Below are 26,244 nucleotides of genomic sequence, written 5' to 3' on the forward strand. Positions count from 1 at the left end.
GATTTTGACTGTATATTATTGACCGGTATCATTGGAGGCACTAGTAACCTATAGCTCAGGAGAGCAGCTGGCTTGCTACAGTATTGTGAGAGGAGGCCAGTCTTGGTGATTCTCCCACTGTAATCTCTCTAAAACCACAACAGATGGGTGGTCAATAGGCTAAGTGTTGTGATTGGTCACCTGGGTGAGCCTAAATGGCTACCACATGACAACAAAGTGCAGAGGTAATACAGTCCTGTATCTGTAAATAGTGCATCCATTCGACATCCGTTCGAAGTAGAGCAGTCATCTGGGAATAAATACAGTCCATTCCCCATTTACCATCTGTCATACAAATATGAGATACGACTAGCTAAGGCAGTCCTTACTACAGTCCGTACTACAAAATGCTTGATGCTTAATTGATGGTATATTTATGATTGGCTTCTCTCACATTACTTTAAACCTTTTCAGCCTTGGACCCAAACTGAGTATAGTTAATCCTACCGAGGACCCAAACTGAGTATAGTTAGTCCTACCGTGGACCTAAACTGAGTATAGTTAGTCCTACACAGGACCCAAACTGAGAATAGTTAGTCCTACTTTAAGACCCAAATTGAGTATCGTTAGTCCTACCCTAAGGCCAAAATGTAGTATAGTTAGTCCTACTGTACATAGGATCCAGACTTAGTAACACGCCAGTGTTCATGTGATTTGGGGACCAGCTACATTTCTCTCTCATTATCTACCTATCTATCTAATACCTCCACTGGTGGTCAAATAGCCTACGAGATGATTCCTCTTGATACTTTCCGGCAGATGTCTGGTCCAGTTTGCTACTCGAGGTCGGAGGGGATGGGTGACCCGGCACCTCCAACAGCCTCATATCGTCCCACCTCTGATAGAGTCACCCTGATTGTGGACGGCACACACTTTGTAGTGGACCCCGCCCTGTTCACCGCCCACCCGGACACCATGCTTGGAAGGTAATTAAGCTGTCAATCATAACTCATCATTATGGCTGATGTGAGACATTATGTGAAGTAAAAGTTTAAGCGTTTCCAACCTTCAGGTTAGGGACCCATGTGGGTTCCCATATGCAAATGAGGCCCCTGTCGAAATGTCTAATCAAACTCAAATTAAATAATAATAATTAAAAAAAATGTAAAGCCAAGCAGCCTTTCTCCACAGCCTATTTCATTTTATTTATATAAATATCAGTAGCACCATGATGTCAGTGTCCCTAAAGTGTTTATGTTTATTGTTTAGTGTTTATGCATTTGGTAAAATGTGGAACCAGTAGATACAGTATGATGCAAACACAATGTGTTTTAGTCCCACAGTACTGTTCCTTCAACTATCTACATCTGGCAATCCCTCACACAATAACTATTCAGAGTCTGACTGCGGCAACAGTCCAGGATCAGAGCCTATAAAATGTCAGCAAATATTTTAGGCTGTTTGAGTTTAATCTGAAACAATTATATTTAGCCTACTCTACCCTTGCCAGGTTATGCTATAACCATAATCCCAAGAAGCAAATACATCCACAGTGGAGAATATGAAACTAATCAAAGCCAAACGCCTGATAGGTTTCATTCATTAAAAATATCCCCGCGGGATTCACATTTGCAATGCTCTGCATTATTAAAATAAACACTTAGTGTGTATCGCGACTCCGAGCGCCGTATATATGACGTGCATTATTTAGGTCAAAGTAAATCCATAGGCTGAATATGATTTATTATCAGCATTTTAGGTCTATTATTTTACATTTCAAAAGCCCCCTCTAGAAAAACGAAGCACAAAAACATAATTCAGAATGGTATAATGGGATCTAGACTGTGAGAATTATTTCAGGAAGCGAGCTGCATTTCTTTGCGAGGGTGTGGCCATGGTTTATCCAGCTAACTGAACTAAACCCTGCCCTCGACCAGGTTCAAACTTTTTGATATGTTGCCATAGCGATTTAGAAAATCCGACATTGGGGAACGGAAAGGTCTGGTTTAAGTCAAGCTATGCTGAAAATTATCCGGCTAACTCAGTTAGCCAGGTACGAGGAACAGGGCCCAACAACACAACAACATCCTTCTCAGACCAACACAACCAACACAACAACATCCTCCTCAGACCAACACAACAACATCCTCCGCAGGGCCCTATTCCCCGTACCTGGTTCAACTAAGTCGATCAAAAGTCCCATTATCCAGATTAAATTAACCCAATGTTTGAATCCAGGCTTTCCCTGTTCCTCGAACGCTGATTCAGTCTCGTTAATTCGAACAAGACTTGATACTCAGGATAAGTGCGCGCGGCCGCCTCACCTGAAAAGACAGCAGGTGTCGATCGCAGAAATCCTGATTTTCTAACGGCATTGATTGATTGATTGATTGATTGATTGAAAACTTTATTAACAGATTGCAGAATGGGTACAATACAGTACGGCTCAATAGCCTCGCCGACAAGTTCTGTATCGTTAGTGGCTTAGCTTGGCATCGCTACTGCACTATCTCGCGTACGTGCACGCGTACTGAATAAACCACAAATGTACCTCTAATACCAGTATTAGTCTGACCACACCCCTCATCAGCTTACCTTCATAAGCAGGTGTGTGGTCACCTGCTCTCCTCCTTCTCGCTTTCACCACAAGGAAGAGGTGCCTCGGTAGATCCCCACACTTGACACCATGATGGAAGAAATTGGATTAGGAACAGCTTGGGAAACAAGGATACGTTGACATCATATCTTTATTTTCTCTCTCACTATTTTCGAGAAAATACGGCGATATTGTCTTCGTACTGGAGTGTCGGGAAGATGATGATCATTCTAAAAACCCTCCACCGGTTTTCGTATTGGGAGCACGCCGCTGCATGCTTCTCAACTGCAGTTCCTTGCTGTGTTTGTTGGGGTGAAACCTGTCAGGCCACAGCTGAACTGTCGGACATGCCGCTGTTGTGAGGAGCGGTGCGTTCCAGGTTGGGTGAGTAGTGTTTGCTGGCGGGCTCCACTTGTCTGTTAGTGCTATGGGGGCTACTTGACAAAGTTTATGGAAACCGGCCCCAGGCTAGGGTCCTTTGTTTAGCCGCCTAGGCGACAGAAGGCCTTGGTCTGGCGACCATTATAGTTTTAACTAGTGGGCCGCGACCATTGACACTGGTGATCCCTGTGTGTTCTGGACGAGTGGATTCTCTCTGTCACCGTGTTAAGACCCCATCTTTCATATCCAAATGAGAGTATTCCTTCACGAGGGGATATGTGCATGTAATGTGCGATAGCGGCAGATTCATGTTCAAAGTCAGCTATACAGGCCAGTTGGTACTGTGCTGATTCCGCCGGACGTGGTATTGTCACCGTTGTGAAGCGGTGTTGACGTCTTGTTTTCTCTTTTCTCTTAAAAAGTGAGGAGGGGTTCAGAACGGCGGCCTGTCTGGGTGAGTGTTATGTCATTGTTTACATGTTCATAGCTTACGGTTAGCCGGTCAGTGGCCTGGCGCGGGGTAGCTTAGCTTCTCGCGCGCCGCCGGGAGCTCGCTTCTGATCGCGTGCGTCGTTAGATCGGCGTCTCGCGGGCGGAAGCAATAGCACCCGAACGGTTGGAGCAGCCGTTAGCTTGATGCTATTCTGTTGAACGTGCTTTGATTTTAACATGTTTTACACTCTTGACCACGACGTCATCCTTGACAGGGGATGTTCGTCGACCCTGCCTGAGCCTAGACGGGGATTGCGTCAACAAAGGGGACTGTAGCGACTGGTGGAGCGGCGACGCTGCCCGGATCGAACAACACAGGACGGCTGTGTTCTACGGTGTCTTGTGACTGCACTTCGCTGATCTGCGTTCCGGGTAGGTACGGGGTTGGCCAGACCTCATAACACGTCTTCTGGTTTTACTTTGCTAAATGTATTGTGAATAACGGTGTTTTTTCCCAAAACGTGTGTTGTTGCAATGCATTTGGGATACGTTGCGGGTTGTGTGTGAGCTGTTTTTGTCACTGGCAGTTAGCTTCTCCGTGCAGATCGTGATGTATTGATCTGGTTGTTGTGTGAGAAACATCATGGTGTTTATGTGTACCGTGTACTCACTACTAAGGCAACTAACCTATGAAGCTATGCTTGGTGACAAGTGAGTAAAAGAATGTTCTTTCTCAGACTGTAATGACAATGAACAGTGAGTTCACACATTAACAGGTTTTCCTGTTTTAACTGGCCGTATTGAGGGTAAAATAGGAGGATTGTGTTTTTCCCCCCCGGTTCCCTGGGGACTTTATCACCTCCTATCAGACATGTTGTGCATTAATTGTGTCTTTTGTGTGGTAGGGATACGATGTAACTCTTAGCTTGATTGCTGAGGTTGTGCTAAATCTGCTGGAGAAACTTATTTCCTAAAGGGAAATTGGTTTGGTTGCTGTCATGTGTGCTTAGCAAGGCCTGTGGTCGATACTAATCGAGAATGATGTATTCTCTCATTGTGAAAAAAACGGCGTTCCTCTGTTGAGTGTTTTTGCCATTTTTTGTAGGTGATGATGGGTTGTGTGTGTCATGTGACCTACAACTGGGTTGTACTGGCCACAGAAGCACATGTGTATGTTGGACCGGGGTTCTTAGAGCCTTCTCTATTCTGTGTTTTTCCTTAGTAAAAATCAGATAGCAGGTTAGCTCAGGCGCTGTGTGGAGCTGTGAAACGCTTCATAGAGCTGACTATGACTGTGTCATATTCTCTTTTTGTCGTTACGTCGTATCATGGGTGTGGGGTCGTAAAGGGGTGAACTGGTAACCTTTCCTCTCCCCATTGTTCTGTCGGTCAGGGGTACACCCCCTGTCCTTCAAGGTTCCCGTCACGTGGCGGTTCGGCACGTTACGGGGGGGGGGGGGGAGGGAGTTCCTGGTCCCACGGCCTGGTATATTGGGCGTGTGCACCGCAGGAATTCCCCCGCCATAGAGTACGTCACCGTGCGCGTCTCTGTTGGTAGGACTTCCGTGTGCTGTTCAGGTCCATGTGATGGATCTGTTTTCAGGGGGGGTGGTCAGGGCTCCTCCTCACCAAGCGCCTATTCAGGCCTTCTGTGAGTTCGGACTCCTTCTTCCATGTGAGGAAGCCTCCATCAGAGTACAGAGCCTTCCTCCTCAGATTGTCAAAGTGAGTGGACCCTCTAGAAGGGTCCTTTTCTATTGTATGTATATTCGATTCAATTCGTTTATAGAGTGTGTATGGGTTCAGTGCCTCTTCCCCGGAGGCCCTAAAACCAGTTTTTACATGGCTCGAGGTGCAATATATTCTTTTCAATCTGTACAGCTCGCGTGGGAAGTCTCTCTGGGGATCCCCGTCTCTTTCCTATGGGAGGGTGGTGGGATGTAAAAATGTGAACATTTTTTACCCCGGCTGTGTAGACTGGGATACATACTGTTGATGCTTCCTTCTTTCTATTCCAGGAGTGTTGGAGTTAGGGAGTGTCACACCCCTCTTGTCGTTCCCCTGGGCGCCTTGGGGATTCAATGACAGGTCTAAATAGCCTGTTCATTGATGGGGGTGTGTCCCGACGCACGTATAGTGCTAGCTCGCTGTAAACAGGCGATTGACTGGCACGCCTTGGTTGCTTGTGGTTGAAACAGCGTTTTTATAAAGCAACTGAGATGGGGGTTTTTCCTCTTCCGACGACCACATCCCATGACCTGGGTGGGTTGTCGACGGATTCTCGTTCATGTCTGGGGGATGATGACGGGATGGATCTGAACATATGTAGTGGGGTCTCACGCCCTTGGGGTGGGCCACCAGGCGCGGTTCGTCCGAACGTCTGGGTGGCGCCTTCTTTTCATGTTAAGATCGACACGCATATCTGCCCTTCTCCTGGAGTAGGCATGTCGGCGTGGTTAGGGCACGGGACTGGTTCTGGTCACGCTGGTCCAGATCAGTTGAACCCGTTGTCCGCCGGGGATGCAGATCTGCTGTTCTGGTACCCTGAGGGACTTGGGCTTTTTTCAGGGGGAAAAATGCCAGGTCGGTCTGGGTGTCACAGGGTTAAGCGCTATGGAGACCCTGGTTGGGTATGTTTTTACTCGGCACTGTCGTCATGGCTTACAGCCATGCCATTCTGTACGCGCTCGATCTCGTCGGATCTCGGCCGCTACACAGGTTGGTCCTGGTTAGTACTTGGTTGGGAGACCGCCGGGGAATACCAGGTACGGTGTGCTTAGGGGCTGGTTCTCCATTATTTTTCGCTCCTCTCTCACGCATGGCGAAGAGGGGCCTGTGGGGGTGGTTTTTTGACCTCCTCTGGTGACCCTGTGCTTCCCGTACCGCCAGGCCCGGTCCGAAGTGATGTTTGCGACCCGTAGGCCTGGGTTAACCCTTTTTGGAAACTGAAACACTTGTACTGCGGTATAGCCGGTGTATACCCGCAGGTGTGTTTTGGAGTTTTTTCTTGAGGGGTTATAGGAACAACCACCGCATTGGGTAACACCGAGGTGGTTGATTCCCTGGTGTGTTGGAGCAGTGTCAACTCCCGGGTTCACCGTTTGAGGGTGCCCCTGCACGTTCATGACGTCTGCCAATCGTGTCAGCCTTCTCTGCCTCGACCCCTCTGGGTGGGGGTTGTTAAATGGAGGCTTGGTCATGCAACACCGCCAGCTTACGCTCCTTCCGCCGGGGCGGCTGTGTTCAGCTGTCCCCTCTGGCGCCTGTCTCGTCCGCAGTCTCCAGGCTAGGGTTAACAGCCTGTTGCCTGGTTTTTCCCCGGTGCGCTGCCTGCTTCCGTTGGTTAACCTTTTTTGTGTGCTTACGGCCATGCTGACTGCCTATTCTGCAGGGTCAGTGTGCCAGGCGGTGTACTATTGGGGGGACGGGGCCCGCTCGGCTTACGGCCATACCGGCCTGAACACGCCCGATCTCGTCCGATCTCGGAAGCTGGGCAGGTTCTGGCCTGGTTGGTTCCGCCTGGGAATACCAGGTGCAGTAACTGAGGGGCCTTTGTCCGAATACGCTGGCGATGTGGGGGGCGGGGCACTACGTGCCCACCTGGTGGGGTCTTGATGCTGGCATCATGGACTTCTCCGGGCCCCCATTCTAGGGAGTCCAGTCCTTTTGGTGGGTCTGGGTCTTCCTTCGTGCTCCGCTGCTATGGCCTTGCCACGGGGTTGGGTTTGCCCTTGACCCCGTGATTCTGGGGGCAGTAACGAGGTTGTTCCTCCGTTCGTTCCCGGGTGGCATGCGGGTTGTGCGTGTGTGTAGTCGTGGGGTCAAGCCACGGTCTGCTCACCCTGTGCGTTGAGTTGCTTGAGTGCCTCTTCGCACGGTCGGGTCCGTCGCCCTCCCGTGACGTCCCTAATAGGGGGGCTACCCTCCATTAGGGGGGGTCGGGGGGGCTCGGCCCTCCCTGTTCTGATGGTTTTGGGGGGCTGTCAGCGGGGTGTATTTGTCAGCCAAGTGGCTCCGCTTGGCCTCCCTTGTGCAGTAGCGATGCCAAGCTAAGCCACTAACGATACAGAACGTTAGGTTATGACTATAACCAAGTTCTGTTAGTTAGGGGCGATGCTTGGCATCGGACGGCCGCTGCAGCCCTTGTCCTCACCTTGTGGTGAAAGCTTGGGAAGGAGGAGAGCAGGTGACCACACACCTGCTTATGAAGGTAAGCTGATGAGGGGTGTGGTCAGACTAATACTGGTATTAGAGGTACATTTGTGGTTTATTCAGTACGCGTGCACGTACGCGAGATAGTGCAGTAGCGATGCCAAGCATCGCCCCTAACTAACAGAACTTGGTTATAGTCATAACCTAACGTTAAATGCATAATATATAGGTTAATGTTAAGTCCCTCATTATTACCCCAATCAATCAGATTATATTTCTTTAAATGTGCCTGCTGGCAGTAGGCTTAATGGAATGAATAATCGAATGAGATCTTGCTAGCAAAAATAAGTTAAACTCTCTCAGAATAAGTAGATACAAACAAGCCCAAAGAGTATCTAATTGATACGAATTAATAGATAATTATGAGGATATCTGTACTGTATGCGCTTGGCTTAGGTATCATGTACTTTATATATAAATACATGGTTCGGCGCGACCCCCGAAATAACGTGTCAGAGAGGCTTGGAGGGAGGCTATACAGTTTCACTATTAATCAGGTTTTAATCAGTTTCGGACATCATCCATACATGCATTGAATTGATTAACCTTTGGTTTATACCAGTGACACCTCATGTTCATCATCAGATAACAGTGCTTGAACAGTTAAATGCATTTTCTCAAATTCATTCATCAAAACGCCAAAGGCTCACTCAATTTCTCAAATCCGTCAAACAGCGCATCTCATCAGACATTTTAATCCCAGTTACAATATCACAATAACGTGTGAGTGACAGTGATACAATTTAACAATCCACAGATTCAGATTTGTTGTAATTCATATCCACAGTCCACGCATAAAGACGCTTCAATTTATGCTTGAATGAAACACAATCCGGGCGCTCCGTTAGGCAAATACATCAACATCGAAGAATATGAAACGAATCAGAGCCAAACGCCCGATAGGTTTCATTCATTAAAAATATCCCAGCGGGATTCACATTTGCAATGCTCCGCGTTATTAAAATAACCACATACATATAGTGTGTGTCGCGACGCGCAAGCGCCGTATCCGTATATGACGTGCATTATTTAGGACAAAGTAAATCTATATGATTTATTATCAGCATTTTAGGTATATTATTTTACATTTCAAAAGCCTCCTCTAGAAAAACGAAGCACAAAAACATAATTCAGAATGGTATAATGGGATCTAGACTGTGAGAATTATTTCAGGAAGCGAGCTGGCATTTCTTTGCAAGGGCATGGCCATGCAGGTTATCCAGCTAACTGAACTTAACCCTGCGCTGGAGCAGGTTCAAACTTTCTGATCTGTTGCCATAGTGATTTAGACAATCGCACGTCAGGGAATGGAAAGGTCTGGCTTAAGTCAAGCTATCCTGAAAATTATCCGGCTAACTCAGTTAGCCAGGTACGAGGAACAGGGCCCAACACAACCAACACAACCCCATCCGGTAGCACTTTATAATAACACCCTGTTATAATACATTTATAAGGTATTTGTAGATAATGAACTAATCATGAACAAACCATTTATATACATTCATAAATGATTATTAAATCATTTATAACTATATTTGTATAACATTTACAAAGTATTTATAACGCATTAGTGGAAAATGAACTAATCATGAACAAACCATTTATATACATTCATAAATGATTATTAAATCATTTATAACTATATTTGTATAATATTTACAGATTAGTTCTACATTATTTATAACTCATTATCAACATTGTTTGTACTTGATTTGTTCATCATTAAATAATGTTGTTTAATGTGTAGTAACACATTTGTAGATGCTTTGAAAAATGGATATGAAAAAACGACTATACTGTATCTCCATTTATTTTTCATGTTCAACAAATGATTTGTTAAGACATTCATAAAACATCTATAAATCATTTGCAGATGCTATTGTGTGCCCTAATCTGAAGTGAAGCCTATTCATCATTAACAAATGTCTAATACAGTTAATTATTTGTTTACTTTTTCATCACATGTTACAAATGTTGTAGACAGCTTTCGGATACACCCTTCTTTGTGACATCAAACAGTGACAGAATTAGGACTAAAGATAAATGCAATTTTATTAACATAAAATACATGTGCATGACATATAGTGTAACAGGGGGGGGCACTAGGACCCAGGAGTACCCTGGCCAGGTATTGAAGAGTATCTAGAGAGGAAGTCTCACGCGAGTGAGACTTGACGTCACATGTGTTGCCGTCTGTTTGAATGGAAGCACGATACATGCAGAACCAAGTTATCTGTGCTGCTCCTGCCCCACACTTTTAATAAGGTATGAGCAGGTTAAACACCTTTTTTGTTGGTAAATCTATTCCATCATTTCCGACCTACAAACAACTCTTATATGTTGTGTAGACGTACTTGATGTGGTGGGCGCTAACGTTACATTTGTTCCTAATGTGTGCTCAGTGCTCAGTATATTGCGGTATGTGATGATGACACGACACAAATAATTATTTGTATTTTCAGACTGTATAGGCGCAGATACAGCCTGAAAATACAAATAATTATTACTCTTGTGTGTCGTGTCATCATCACATACCGCAATATACTGAGCACTGAGCACACATTAGGAACAAATGTAACGTTAGCGCCCACCACATCAAGTACGTCTACACAACATATAAGAGTTGTTTGTAGGTCGGAAATGATGGAATAGATTTACCAACAAAAAAGGTGTTTAACCTGCTCATACCTTATTAAAAGCGTGAGCAGGAGCAGCACGGATAACTTGGTTCTGCATGTATCGTGCTTCCATTCAAACAGACGGCAACACACGTGACGTCAAGTCTCACTTGCGTGAGACTTCCTCTCTAGATACTCTTCAATACCTGGCCAGGGTACTCCCTGGGTCCTAGTGCCCCCCCTGTTACACTATATGTCATGCACATGCATTTTATGTTAATAAAATTGCATTTATCTTTAGTCCTAATTCTGTCACTGTTTGATGTCACAAAGAAGGGTGTATCCGAAAGCTGTCTACAACATTTGTAACATGTGATGAAAAAGTAAACAAATAATTAACTGTATTAGACATTTGTTAATGATGAATAGGCTTCACTTCAGATTAGGGCACACAATAGCATCTGCAAATGATTTATAGATGTTTTATGAATGTCTTAACAAATCATTTGTTGAACATGAGAAATAAATGGAGATACAGTATAGTCGTTTTTTCATATCCATTTTTCAAAGCAGCTACAAAATGTGTTACTACACATTAAACAACATTATTTAATGATGAACAAATCAAGTACAAACAATGTTGATAATGAGTTATAAATAATGTAGAACTAATCTGTAAATGTTATACAAATCTAGTTATAAATGATTTAATAATCATTTATGAATGTATATAAATGGTTTGTTCATGATTAGTTCATTATCTACAAATACCTTATAAATGTATTATAACAGGGTGTTATTATAAAGTGCTACCAACATCCTTATCAGACCAACACAACCAACACAAACAACATCCTCCTCAGGACCAACACAACAACATCCTTCTCAGACCAACACAACCAACACAACAACATCCTCCTCAGACCAACACAAACAACATCCTCCTCAGGGCCCGTACCTGGTTCAACTAAGTCGATCAAACAAACCCCGGCCTACCCCGAGAGTTGACTCCGCTACCAACACACCAGGAAACCAACCACCCCCCTTGGTTCTAACATGAGGCGGTTGTTCCTATAACCCCCCAAGAAAAAACACAACTGCGGGTATACACTGGCTTATACCGCAGTACAAGTGTTTCAGTTTTCAAAAAGGGGTTAACCCAGGCCAACGGGTAGACCGAAAACAATTTCGAACCCGGGCCCGGCGGACCGGGACATACACAGGGATGCCAGAGGAGTTCTACAAGAACCACCTCAACAGCCCCCTCCCAGCCCTGCCTAAGCAGGAGAAGAGAGGGGCGAAAAATAATGGAGAAGGACCAGGCTCCCTCAGCACAGCGCAAGGGTACAACACAACATGGACCAAGCAACAGTGAGGGGTAACACGTAGTAACACAACCACGAACATCTCCATAACGTCCAAACCCAGCAACGCCCGGCCGACCCGGCATTATCCCCCCCCCCCCAAAAAAAGCACAAGTCCCTCAGGGTACCAGAACAGCAGATCTGCGCCCCGGCGGACAACGGGTTAACTGACCTGGTCCGGCGCGACCAGAATCAGTCCCGTGCCCTAATCACGCCGCCATCCCCCAGTCCCAGGAGGGGGGTAGGTACTCGTGTCGATCCAAAAACATTATAGAGGGCGCCACCCAGATGGTCCCCTTCGTACCGCGCCCGGTGGCCAGTGGCGGCTGCTGGATGCTTCGCCACTAGGGGCGCTATACCAAACATTTTGCAAACATGTACAAGGCACGCATTGGCGAATATTATCACCATTGCCATCGATCAATATATGATCACAGTCAGTCAAATGCAACCACGTTTCCAATAGCCCAACACAAACACGCACAGCTCTCTCTCTCTCTCTCTCTCTCTCTCTCTCTCTCTCTCTCACTCTCGCTCTCTCTCTCCCTCTCTCTCTCTCCCTCCTCTCTCTCTCTCTCTCTCTCTCTCTCTCTCAGATCGATTCAATAAGAAACACATATGTATATATTGTCATTTTAAACAAGTTACCATTCATTGTCTGAGTGGTTATGCTCTACCCCGCGGCGAAATTAGAGAGAGAAGAGAGAGAGAGAGAGAGAGAGAGAGAGAGAGAGAGAGAGAGAGGAGAGAGAGAGAGAGAGAGAGAGAGAGAGAGGGGGAGAGGGGGGAGAGGGGGGGAGAGGGAGAGAGGGAGAGAGGGAGAGAGAGAGAGAGAGAGAGAGAGAGGGAGAGGGGGGAGGAGGGGGAGAGGGGGAGAGAGGGGGAGAGGGAGAGAGCGAGAGAGAGACCGAATTAACTCACTGTTTACGTGGTCCACTCACTGTTGTCCCGACTCCCCAGACTGTTGATGTATATCAAGCCGGAGGGCTTGATAAAGTGTATAATCCGCTGTTGATGATGTATATCCAGTCCACTGTCCAGACTGCCATATAGCTTGTTAGCTGTTAGCAGTTAGCACCACACAACAAGTAGTTTGATTTCTTTGTCCATTTCCGCGTCGAACAGACTGCAAACTACCTGGCGTTCTATCGCCATGCTCTAAGACAAACTCTAACCTTAACCAACTTTGAAAGAGTGCCTATTTTGTCTGTTTTATTCTCCACCCATCGATCATCCATAGCAACACTATTATCATTGCCATCCAAGAAGGGGGATCCCCCCTTGAGCGGCCCTTCTAAGGTTTCTCTCCTCCAATTGCCTGTGGTGCATTTTTCCTATTGCTAGGTTTTTAGTGAGTTTTTTGTGAGTATGTCTGGGAGTGTTGTTTTGAATTTCATGATAGGTTTTTTGTTCTTGAGTTATTGTGATGTTTCTTCTTGTGTTAGATCCTGATCAATCTGCCAGTATCACGCCTTCTTGTGTTATCACCTCTCCATGGTCCCTCTGCGTTGTGTACTTTTAATGGTCCTGACGTCTCATACACTGGCTGATACAATCCTTATCTCTCCCCGTTAGTGCGATCCGCAAACCATAATAATTCTCCACCATCGTAAGAATTCGACACTTTGACACAGCGTAATACCTTACAAGGAGTAGCGTTGTTTATTGATATAAACAGATACCTCATAATCAGATGGGAACCAATTCATATTGTCCTTGTAAGATCTATTCTAAAGATCTTTCGGTGTGTTCAGTCTATCGTCTTTCTGCTATTCAGTCCGATAGTGGTCAGGCCTGGTCGTAGCCAGAACCCTTCTCCCGTTAGCCGAAGCTAATGATGATGTGTCATTCCCCCCCCACCCCCTCTCCGTGATGAGAGGAGAGAGTCTCTTCTGGTTTCTTCCCTCTTAGTCTCAGTCAGATTTTAATCTGCCCTTACCCGGAACCACTGTCACCTTTATAGGATCTTCGTCCTAGCAACGACGCCCGCCCCTCTTCTGGTTGTCATGCGACATGCTGTCATGACAACTGCTTAACCTTTCACACATTTCAAAACGTTTCATTACTGTTTCATTGAGATGAACCTCTCTCCGCCCTGCTCTCTGGGCCCACACTCGCTCTTATCAATGTGTTCTGGATCGGAATTCAAAACATTCTCTCGCTGGCAGTGTGCTGCTATTCAGTGACTCCTGCTCGCTCTGAACCACCTCCTGCTCATTTCGACCTCTCTGACCCGGCCCCTTTTAGCTGTGGTCATCTCCCCCCAATCTATACATCACCTACATTGAAAAACACCCCCAGAACACCTGTTTTCTCTCACTTGTTTAAAGAAGACTTGCCCAGCCCATGGGGACATTAACGTGTGATTGCGGGCTTTACAAATAATTTATTTGTAAAATATTTTTATAAATAAAATTATTTATTTATTCAGCAGAGATTTCCTACACACTGAAGCCACACGTGTCCAAATGTTTGGCACCTTCTGCACTGCAGTGGAAACGGTTAGCGGTAGTCTTCTTCCTGTTTGCAAATGTAATGTGTAATGTCTGAGGTGTAATTTTCAGCCAATCATTGACCTCTATTATATTTTGGTTCTGCCCTCCGAACTGTCAATCACAACAGAGCAGCCTCTGAGCCTAATTTTACCCTTGGAAAAACAGTTCCTTGCGAAAAGTGCTGCATTCATTTTGAGGTCAAAAACACTGTGTGACCCCAAACATGTACTGTAAATGATGTGTTCACATTGTACCTATTGCTCATTGTACTGAGTATAAAATCGATGTTTAATTCCTCAGGGAAACGCAAGTCAAGCTCTTCTCGTAAGCTGGTCAATGCAATTGTTTGTAGGATGCAGATGCATGGCTTTCATAGTGACTGCTATGTTTACTGCAGCTCTCTAACTGACTGCCTTGTTGTCTTTTCCAGGATGTTTGGTCCTGGACGACAGCACAACTTCACACGACCCAATGCTAAGGGAGAGTACGAGATGGCAGAGGGCATCGGAGCCAGCATCTTCAGAGTGGTTATGGTGGGCAGCGTTCATTTTGTCAATGAAGAATTGTGGAAACCCAATTTGACCAGCTACCTTTTTTCAGTTGGGTCGCTCACAATGTACATCATCATGTACATGGCTTAATTTTTTTTTTGTATTTTCTTTTTTTTATTATTTTTTAAACAAACACATAAACAAACATGACAACGTAAAATTAGATATACAAGCATTAATTAACAGTGCACATCCAATGAAATCACCATTTAGATAAATGTCTTATACAAGATATACCCCTAATACCTGCTATCTAATACCCTACACACATGCTCTCGCTCGCTCCCCCCCCCCCCGGACCCCCCATTGGATAATCTATCCATTATCGTTCGCTCCTAACCAGGCACTACCATTATATGCTAGCTTTTATTCTCTCCACCACTTCTAACCACATTGTCATTTTGGATTCATTGAGACCCAAAATTCTTGCTGTAGATATTTCTAGATAAATCACTTCGAGATATGTAAGAATCCAGACCTTCCGGCAAATTTTTTCCGGTTGAAACCATCGTGATGCTATCAGCTTTTTAGCCGCTGTGATACCAGACAAAACCAATCTCTTTAGCTGTATAGGTACTGCACACTCAAAAACATCATTCAGCAGTAATACAGAGGGGTGTACAGGTATATTCAGAGTTAAGAGATTTGATAATTGCTGGGTCACTTCTTTCCAGAATATCTTAACTGGTGGGCAGTCCCAGTACATGTGCATAAATGTCCCCTCGTCCCCATTTGTACATAAGGAGCATTTGGAGTCTTGTTTAAGACCCATTCTGTTCAGTCTTATAGGAGTCAAGTATGTCCTATGAATATAGTTAAGATTGATTTGTTGATGGTCCGGGTTCCTTGATGCAAGTCGAACATTTGCCCAGGCTTCTTGCCAATCAAAATCTATTTCCAGGTCTGGTATATCCCTCCTCCAGACTGAGTCTAGGTGGAGGATTTCATACGAGGGCGTTAGTAATTGATGATAAAAATCTGAAACAAAACCTCTCGATGTCTCTCTTTCATAGAAGAATTTGTGGTATCTGTGGTGTAAAATTGGTATCCTTAATGGAACACCGTGAGCCTTCAAACATAACAATAACTGTGCGTAAAAGTAATATGTGGAACTGGTGAGATTAAATTGTTTGCGTATTTCCTCATAACTACAAAATCCCTATTTGTTGAAAACATCTCCTAATGTGTGTATGCCCTGCTTTTCCCATCTAGGGAATCTTATAGGTCGTTTTACAATCAGGAGTGCATTGTTATTGAATAAGGGAGTATGATTATGCCATTTATGTGGGTTAGAATATTTTTTGTGTGTTTCACGCCATATCCAGATCGCATGAGTAATAATGGGGCCAAATTTCAGTTCACATTGCTTGATTGATAATTTGGTGTATACTATGTCCTGCAGTCTATGTGGTGCTACTATGTTTACTTTTAAATTTCTCCAGGATACTGATGCTTGGGGATCAAACCAGGTTGTCAGTGGTCTTAAAGTGTACGCCTTAAAATAATGGAAAAAATCTGGAAATGCCATACCTCCGTCGGCTTTGTTTCTCTGTGCGGTGGATCTTTTTATACGTGGTGGTTTGTTATTCCAAATAAATTTGTATGCGGAAGAGTGTAATTTTTTCCAGTAACCATCTGGAGGGGGTAACGGTAGCATTGAGCTGATGAAGTTGATTCTAGGTAAGACATCCATCTTAACTATTGAAACCCATGCCTGTACTGAGTTTTTAAGTTTTGACCACCTGTCAAAGTCGTATTTGATTTTATTTTGGATTTCTATGTAATTGTGCTTCACCGTTTGGCTTATGGTAGGGAATACTTCAACCCCCAAACATCTAAAGTGTTTAACCATTGGTATTTCTCCTGGAAGGCGTATGTTTTTTGCAGGGGCATTAAGTGGAAGGAAAGCCGACTTTGGCCAATTTATCCTAAATCCCGATAGGTCGCCAAAGTCATCAATCAACTTGAGAAGATGAGGCATTGCGGTGTTAGGGTTTTGCATGAACAGTATTACGTCGTCCGCATATAAACTAATTTTGTGTTGTGTGCCCTTGATTACGATTGGTTCTATGAATTGGGATTGTCTTATATATTGTGCTAAAGGTTCTAATGATAAATCGAATAGTCCGGGACTAAGAGGGCAACCCTGTCTAGAAGAGCGTGATATCGGAAAGATTTCAGAGGTGATTATACCTGTTGTAATCATGGCCGATGGGTCTTTGTATAATACTTTAATCATATCAATGAATCCTTTTCCTAAGCCCATCCTTTCTAATACTGCCCATAGATACGACGATTCCAACCTATCAAAATCTTTCATTGCATCCAGGGACAGCATCGCCTTAGGTGTGGTGTCGTCCTTGCTGGCATCTAGTACGTGTAGTAATCGTCTTATGTTATCAGTGATCAAGCGGTTTCTTATGAAGCCAGTTTGATCCGGATGAACTAAAGACGTCATATGCTTTTGAAGTCTGATGGCTAATACCTTAGAGTACAGTTTGATATCGGTTCCGAGGAGGCTTAAGGGTCTATAACTACCGCACTCGGTGGGGTCTTTGTCTTTTTTAAGGAGGACTGTTATGAGTGCAATATTGTTGTTGTTCTTATGGAAGTTCCCCTCCTTGACTGAGTATAAAATCATATTAAGTAATAGCTGTCCAATTATGTCCCAGCATGAGAGGTAAATATCTGGTGGGATACCGTCTCTTCCTGGAGCCCTACCACTTTGCATTTCGGATATGGCCTTCCTGAGTTCCTCTAGTGTGATAGGTGTTTCTAACTGTTTAGCAGCATCCTCTGAAAGTTTGGGGAGGTTAATTTGATTAAGATATGTGTGCATTTTGTTTTGATCGAAGGTCGTTTCTGATTTATACAAGTTGGAGTAGAACTCTTTGAATGTCGCGTTTATTTTTTTAGTGTCTGTTACAAGTCCTTGTTGTGCTTTAATGGTAGTTATATCTGCAAATTTTGCGTTAACTCTTAATCGCATGGCTTCATTTACGTTTTCAGCTCACACAGAAAATTATATATCATTACAGCCCAAGTCTTATGTACAATGACCAGCATGTTCAGCAACATGTCCACCCCTCCTCACCTGCTCCCTGCTGCTCCTGTAATGCCACACCCTTCATAGTTGGGCTGTCATGAGATATAACATTTTCTGCAGGAGCTGAAAACATAAATAGTTAACATTATTTGATTATGTAATATATGTACCTATTGTACATAAGACTGACACTATCACCGTGAAGTACAGCGTGATGATGTCCAGCATGAGCGACCCAACTGAAAAAAGGACCCCGGTTATATTGGGCAGCTGGTCCATTGGCTAGCCACAAAGGGAAAAAATTAAACAACCTGGCAGCACAATAATGGCTTTATTTTGATTATCTGAAAATTAACTAAACAAACTTGAATGTGTGTTTAACTAAAATGTTAAATGTACCATACTGACTGAACTCCTACTCACCCCTCTCTCTCTCTCTCTCTCTCTCTCTCTCTCTCTCTCTCTCTCTCTCTCTCTCTCTCTCTCTCTCTCTCTCTCTCTCTCTCTCTCTCTCTCTCCTCTCTTTCTCCCTCTCTCTCTGTCAGGAGTACTACAGAGGGGGTCTTCTTCAGTGTCCAGAGGGGGTGTCTGTAGGGGAGCTGCGGGAGGCATGTGACTACCTGTGTATAAACTTTGACTATAACACTGTCAGGTGCCGAGACCTGAGTGAGTAACATATGCAACTTAGTTTAGTTTATTTTGACAATCAATAACAAATGCACAGCCGACAGTCATGCATACATCATAAAATCATCAAGGTTAATAAAGTTTCAAAAAAGTATTTCCATTGTGGACCTAATTTAAAAGACAAGATGAATAGGCAGACATGACAGTGGCAGGTCTAACACAGCTTGAATCATAGAATCAGGCACGTGCACACATAGAGCCCAAGGGGTGCTTGAGCACCTGCCTTTTTGAGCCTCATGAAAAAAGCGCCCTTTAAAAAAATTTAAATTAAAAATTAAAAAAATACCGTTACGCAGACTGCCCTTCCAACTGAAAAATGTCAGGATAGAATCAAAATATTAGGTAAAGAGAGAGAGATGCCCCATATTCCATTGCAGTTTGCACAGCCTCCTCAGCGTGCCTCTCCGCGGACCTATATATTTTATGCATAGCGTGGGTGGTGATGATGATGATGATAGAAACCGCTGTGGCGCATACAGTTGAATGCTGGTATTACACTCATTGAGGGACACGAAGAAGTCAAGTCCGATGGGATTTGGGAATCTCAAATACAAATCGGGATTGGAATAAAAAATGCATTTATATTAAACAATACAGAATATACAGCACTTCTTGGGGTCTGTAGGGTAAGCACTTATTCCCTCCCCCCTGCACATTTATGGAGATGGATGGGCCTTTTAAGTCAGTGATAAAAGTGTCTTTCAAGGATAAGTGAGCTCCTGCACTGATTATTATAGTTCAATATTCAATATTTGATCACCAATGTTACATAACATCAGCTTTAAAGATACCAGGCTAACTGTTTAATTTGCTATTCCAATTTATTCCATTCCCTGATGTGCAAATGTGCATTTTCCAGTCAGGTTTTTCTGTAGACTCATCTAGCTATGCTGCCCCTGGTGTTGTGATTGTGACCATCTCTTATGGAAAGTAATTCTGTGACCCATGCACAACTTTGCAACCTTGCTTCAACATGTGCGCAGGGGCCCGACCTCAAAACAATTGAGGTGATTTTCTTTCTTTTTTTTGTAATTTGTTAGTCAGTATTACAGCTCATGACTCACACTTCTAATAAAGAACATTTTAAAAGTTGCAAATATTGTACAAAGGACAGCAAAGGAAATAGGTCTTTAGGCCCTGTTAAAACCTGGCATTAACATGCGTCTCGGCTGATCCGATCACATGTATCAGGTATGAACGCACCCATGATGCATTGAGGACGCATTGAGATTTGATTATTTTGTAAATTATCCTTGATAATTGTATGTACATGTTATCCTTGTAAATGCAACAAATAAATTGTCAACTAAACAGCAAGGCACGTACCCACCATGGCTCAAGCCGTTGTAACACATAATGACCTCAATCAGCCATGACTTTATGACACCAAACCTACAAGGTGACAGTAAGAATTTTACGACACAAACCCACAGGTGCGTTACTTCACGAGTTGTCCAACGATGGCGCCCGGCGGCAGTTCGAGAGCTTCCTGGAGGAGCTAATAGTGCCGGTGATGGTGTCTAGTGCCCAGGAGGGGGAGAGGGAGTGTCATATTGTGGTTCTGAACGATGAGGATTTGGTCGACTGGGACAACGACAACCCACCGCCTATGGGCGAGGAGTACTCTCAGAGTGAGTAGCACAGCATATTCAATATCAAATACTTGTATAGATTCACTAAGGTACAGAGGTAGTGTTATTCTATCAGGGTATTTCTATTAAAGGTAAAGGTGTTGTTTTTACACCACCATTGAAAGCTTACTGTTCTGTACCATATTTCTTCTGCCCAGTTGTGTACAGCACCAAATTGTATCGCTTCTTCAAATACATCGAGAACAGAGACGTGGCCAAAGTTCTCCTGAAGGAGAGAGGTCTGAAGAACATCAGGATAGGCGTTGAAGGTAAATTAGCTGCCTGGTCCCCAGATCACCAGCTGTAGTATTGACATAGTCCACATGAACATATGACTGTTGAGGCAATGCTGTTTGTGTTTATGAAGTTTGAGATGGCCAGTACTACAGGCCCGGTTGTAGTGTATCATTATGTAGCCTAAGTCCGTTGAAGTTGGCAATGTTTGCCATTATGGACCATGTTCTACTTGCTTAGTTTGTAGTTCCGTAGCATACCTGTTTAAATAATAATAATAATAATAATAATAATAATAATAATAATAATAATAATAATAATAATAATAATAATAATAATAATAATAATAATAATAATAATAATAATACATTTCATTTATATAGCACACTTTAAACACTTAATTAATAAATCCTCTTAACCTGCAACGACCCACATGTGGGCCCTTTTTAGAATGATTTGCCCACCGGCACTTTGGCGACCCCTAGTGGCTCGGGTGTGCATATTTTGTAATACAATATATATCGAATTGAAGGCTTATTTGTTGCCTGTTGATAGCGGCAAAATCAGACTAAATCCGTTACATGCCGGTATTTGAGGCTTGTGCAAAGCAGGGGCGGAGCTAGGGATGTATTCTGAAAAGCCCCGAATCTATTTAATTTTTTTTTAAATAAAAAAAAAATAAAAAAAATGATTTTTTATTTTTTTTATTTTTTTTTTTACAATTCATCATTGTTACATGAAAATATGTTTGCACCAGATTTAGCAGAAGCTAATTTCCATCTGTGGTCTATCCAGCTGCTAACTGTATTTGAGTGAGTTAAGTCTTGGTGTTATGGTAGACTCAGACCTAAGCTTTAAATCACAATCAACAAGTTGACAAAAACGTAATTCTTCCACCTTAGAAACATAGCTAAAGTACGGCCATTTATAAATCAAAAGGACGCTGAAAACCAGATCCATGCCTTTATCTCAAGCCAACTCGACTACTGTAATGCACTCCTTACCGGCCTCCCGAAAAAATACGATGATAACTATTTTATTGCAATGCACTATTGCATTATTTTATTCTATTTTACTAACTATTTTATTGCACTGCACTATTTTACTTTGTATCAGTGAATCATAGACGCCTGGCCATAAGAGCATTCGGAGCATCTCTGCTCTCCCACTATTGAACTTGGGGGAGCAAAGGTATGATCTTGCTCCACCACTTTTTGATTATATGAAAAATATGATATATCCCCCCCCAATATATAAATCTAACCATAACTATGTTATGGTTAACTGAGTTTTATAGTGAAAAGAGCAGCTTTATTGGTCAAGATTGAAGGCTCTATATTGATGAAGGATTGCACTACAACTCGTACACCTTACTGTAAATTGTACCTAAATTGTACCTCATCCCATTTCTGCTTTGCACTAGATATTACTGTACATTAGTACACTGCATAGTATTGTATATTATATGGTAACTCAGAACATTGTACATATGTCTATACCGAACACTGTGACCTCTTTTTCTTCTTCTAAATTACACGTATACTATGTTTGATACTATCTTGTCTAGCACAGTCTCTGGAGCGTAACAGTAAGAAGCATTTTGTATGAAAGTATTCTGTACTTCTGTATGACAACTATTAAAGAAACTTGAAACTTGAAACTCTATATTGCAGGAAATTGCACGTACAGGTTCATTAAATTCAAAAAAAATCTGTCCCTTGCCTGCCCAAAAAAAAGAAAAAAAAAAGAAAAAAAAATTATAAAAAAAGGGGGGCCCATCTGGGCTAAGCCCCGGATCTCCTACAATCCTAAATCCGCCCCTGGTGCAAAGTACACGGTATTGCGTAAAAATACCACTCCCGACTCTTGGGGCTCTAGTTCCGTCAATCTAGATCCGATCTCGAAAATGATTGTGGAGGGTTGTAGCCAATGAGTGTGGCTTTCCAATAATACCCCACCTGGGGATGTATGAATCAGGAATCTGGTGAAAAACGAATGAGCGAATACAGGAAGAGAAAACAGAATGAATTGAAGTCTATGAGAACTTTTTGGACATGTACTACATAAGGCTTCAGGCTATGGGTCCGTATGGATTTGTAAGCCATACCACCTTCTGGGGAAATACTACATCTGGACTACTAACTACTACAGAAAAACTTGAGTAACAAGTTTTTCTACAACTCAAGTTCAGACCTATGTTACTTTATTACGTTAGCACTAAAATTAAATTTTCTTTCTGGAATCAGAAACTTCAGAATGTCATGTTTCAAAAGAGACCAGGCTCATGCATGTGCTATAAGTATAAAGTATGTTGTTTTGGTTTGCAAAAAAAGTATGCAGTCCTCAAAAACTAAAATGGCCAGGGAGACTCATTGCAGGTTAAGCGGTAAAATAGATGAGATCTCAAGGTGCTTCACAGCAAAAAGGAAAAAATAAAAGGTTTAAAACATAAAAACATTCAAATGTGGGCGACTATGTACAATGTGGGCGACTATGTACAAATACCGAGATGCCCCACTATGTTACCTGTTTATTGCACAATGTTGTTTTATTGGATTATATGTTGTACTACTGTATTGCACATCGTTGCGGGCAAGACCACCCGCATTTCATTGTATACTTGTATGCCGTGACAAATAAAACTCTTGACTTGACTTGACTAGGTGGTGCAGTGGGCAAGGCACTCACCACCAATGCTGGAGACGCTGGGTTCGAGCCCAGCTCTACACATTGTTTTCAGTTTGGCTGGTCGTCCGTACTAATACAATTGGCAGTATTAGGGGGAGGGAAAACTGAGGGGTGGGGATCGGACATTGTGGACAGCGACTCCTACAGGTCGGTTGGTGCGCCTGCGCAGTAGAATCAAGAAGCGATGGGGGCGGTGCCCCTCCAAAGCGCAGACCCCTGACGCTGAAAGATCGCGCCGCGCAGGTGAAAAGATGAGACTGCTGTTACCTCGAGTATCGGAGGGGACTCGTGCTATGTATGGCTTCGTCCACATTGCAGCCGGCTTGTGGGAGGCAAGAAACAGCGTTCGAGACAGGGGAGGGTTGAATTGGACGATACGAAATTGGGATGGGAGAAAAATAGAAAATGGAAGAAAAAGTGGATAAAAAAAAAAAAACATTCAAATGAATAAAAATTATTATATATATTTGATTTTTGATTTGAAATCTTTATTTCGAACATGCAATGAATACAAACAAACAATAACAAAAGCAAAATTTAAAGCAGAATTTAAAACGGCACAATTAATGTATAAAGCAAAAAGTCATGCACTTCCAAGAAACATTCAAGAATTGTTCTTTGATAGGGAGGGGGGTTATAATCTGAGGGGAGAACACAATTTAAAGGTGCTAAACGTACGCACTACCATGAGAAAACACTGCATCTCGATATGTGGAGTGAAACTGTGGAACAGTCTAAATGTGGTGCTAAAGCAATGTCCAAACATGAGACAATTCAAACTGATGTATAAGGAAATTATGTTCACAAGGTACAGGGATGAGGAAGGGACTTGATATTCACGGGTGTTTACATTTTTATTTAGTTTTCTATTTTATTTTATTTTATACATATATAGTTTTTGTTTTTTGTTTTGCATATATATATATATTTTTTTCTTTTCTTTTTTATGTTTAAAATAGTACACTCATTTGAGTAGTGGAAAATGGGTAGGATTAAATAAGTGTATACTTCTTCCTACTCCTTTTCGAACATGCAGATTGAGTTGTTTTGCTTTTTGTTATTGTTTGTTGTATTCATTGCATGTTCGAAATAAAGACTTCAAATCAAATCAAATCAAAAACACAACTCAATCTACATGTTCGAAAAGGAGTAGGAAGAAGTATACACTTATTTAATCCTGCCCCTTTTCCACTACTCAAATGAGTGTACTATTTTAAAACAGAAAACAGAAAAAAGAAATATATATATATATATATATATATATATATATGCAAAAAAAATAAAAAATAAACGATATATGTAAAACACGAAAGAAAGAAAATAAAAATGTAAACACCCTTGAATATCAAGTCCCTTCCTCATCCCTGTACCTCGTGAACATCATTTCCTTATACATCAGTTTGAATTGTCTCATGTTTGGACATTGCTTTAGCACCACATTTAGACTGTTCCACAGTTTCACTCCACATACTGTATTGAGATGCAGTGTCTTCTCATGGTAGTGCGTACATTAAGCACTTTTAAATTGAGTTCTCCCCTCAGATTATAACCCCCCTCCCTATCAAAGAACAGTTCTTGAATGTTTCCTGGAAGTACATGACTTTTTGCTTTATACATTAATTGTGCCGTTTTAAATTCCACAAGATCATTTAACTTTAATGTTTTTGACTTTAAAAATAATATGTTTGTGTGATCACGATAACCTGCAATGTGAACTATCCTTATGGCCCTTTTTTGGAGTATAAAAAGTGGTTGTAGTATAGTCTTATAATTGTTTCCCCAGACTTCAGCACAGTAATTTAAATATGATAAAACTAGTGAACAGTAGAGAATGTAGAGTGATTTTCTATCCAGAATGTGCTTTACTTTACTCATGACTGAAATGCTTCTTACATTTACATTTACATTTAGTCATTTAGCTGACGCTTTTATCCAAAGCGATTTACAACTTCTGTACGACAAGCCATCAGGAAGGGCACAACTCTATCAGCTGAGCAACAATGTTCATCAAAGTGTTGAGTGCTACAGTGTAGGTTAGTTTATTAGGACAAGTGCATGACAGTACGGTTAGTTAGGGTTAGATATATATATATATATTTTTTTTTCTTGACAGTTTAGATTGGACATGTTTTATGTGAGGTTTCCAACAGATTTGATGGTCTATTATTACACCTAGGAATTTATTTTCATAAACTCTTTCAATAATCACATCATTTATTTTAACTTGTACTTGAGTATTTAATCTACAGTTTCCAAATAACATAATTTTAGTTTTTCTCAAGTTCAATGATAATTTGTTTCTATCAAACAATTTTTTTTATTTCTTCATTTCAGATGTGATGACCTCTAAAAGCTGCTGGATATTCTCACCAGAAAAAAAAAGATTAGTGTCATCCGCAAATAAAATACATTTAAATATATTGGATACTTTACATATCTTGTTAATGTAAGTTTTGGACCCAACACTGACCCCTGGGGGACACCACAAGCAATGTCCAAACATTCAGATTTATAATCTCTCATTGTCACAAATTGTTGTCTGTATATATATATACATACAAATAAAAAGGTTTAAAACATAAAAACATTCAAATGAATCAAATAAAAAACATAAAAACATAGGAGCAGTAAAAGACAGGCCCTAGTGGAAGGCAGAGTAAAATAAATGGGTTTTAAGGCTGGCCTTGAAGGCAGAAAGGTAGTCTGAGGCCTTGATGGATCCTGGCAGCTGATTCCAAAGGCATTTTAGAATATTTTTGGCAATGGCATCGGGTTTATCTTTATCCTTATCTTTAGTGCACAAGTAGGCCCACTTTGTGTTCTATTATTTATTCCCACCCTATTCTCATTTATGGGGAATAATAAAGTAAACATTTTATCTTACCATAACTTATCTACGTTACGTTACGTTACAATTACCTTACCTTACCGTAGTCCTGTTTGTACTTCCTGTGTGCCAGGCTACCCCACCTGTAAAGAGAAAGTTAAGCGTCGTCCAGGCGGCAAGTCAGAGGTCATCTACAACTACGTCCAGAGACCCTTTGTTCAACTCTCCTGGGAGAAAGAGGAGGGCAAGAGTCGTCATGTTGACTTCCAGTGTGTACGGAGCAAGAGTGTCCCCAACCTGATGGCCTCACTGGGGGATGGCCCGACGAGGCCCGCAGCCACACCCACCCCGCAGGTGGACGAGCTGGATAGGCTGGTCAGCCCCAACCCCTTCCCACAGCCACAAGCACCGGACACTAACAAATCATAGCTGAGGGCCCACCATTTCCTCTGCATCCACACTGCAGTGATGGAAATATATGGCAATTGCCTCCACCCTGCTAG

At 42.6% G+C, this 26,244-nt stretch overlaps 1 protein-coding gene across 1 annotated transcript; it reads left to right on the plus strand.

Annotated features, from left to right (window-relative positions):
* Positions 1–873: 873 nt before the first annotated feature.
* Positions 874–26,170, plus strand: kctd20 (potassium channel tetramerization domain containing 20; the record flags this gene model as incomplete). The annotated part of the gene is made up of 6 exons (XM_084315743.1): positions 874–965; positions 14,508–14,610; positions 18,220–18,340; positions 19,795–19,992; positions 20,151–20,261; positions 25,875–26,170. Exons 1-6 carry the CDS (start codon positions 955–957, stop codon positions 26,168–26,170), a joined length of 840 nt encoding a protein of 279 aa, XP_084171869.1. The 5' UTR covers positions 874–954.
* Positions 26,171–26,244: the final 74 nt, after the last annotated feature.

The sequence above is a fragment of the Notolepis coatsorum genome (genome assembly GCF_963971535.1).
Source record: "Notolepis coatsorum genome assembly, chromosome: 6".
Classification (NCBI taxonomy): Eukaryota; Metazoa; Chordata; class Actinopteri; order Aulopiformes; family Paralepididae; genus Notolepis; species Notolepis coatsorum.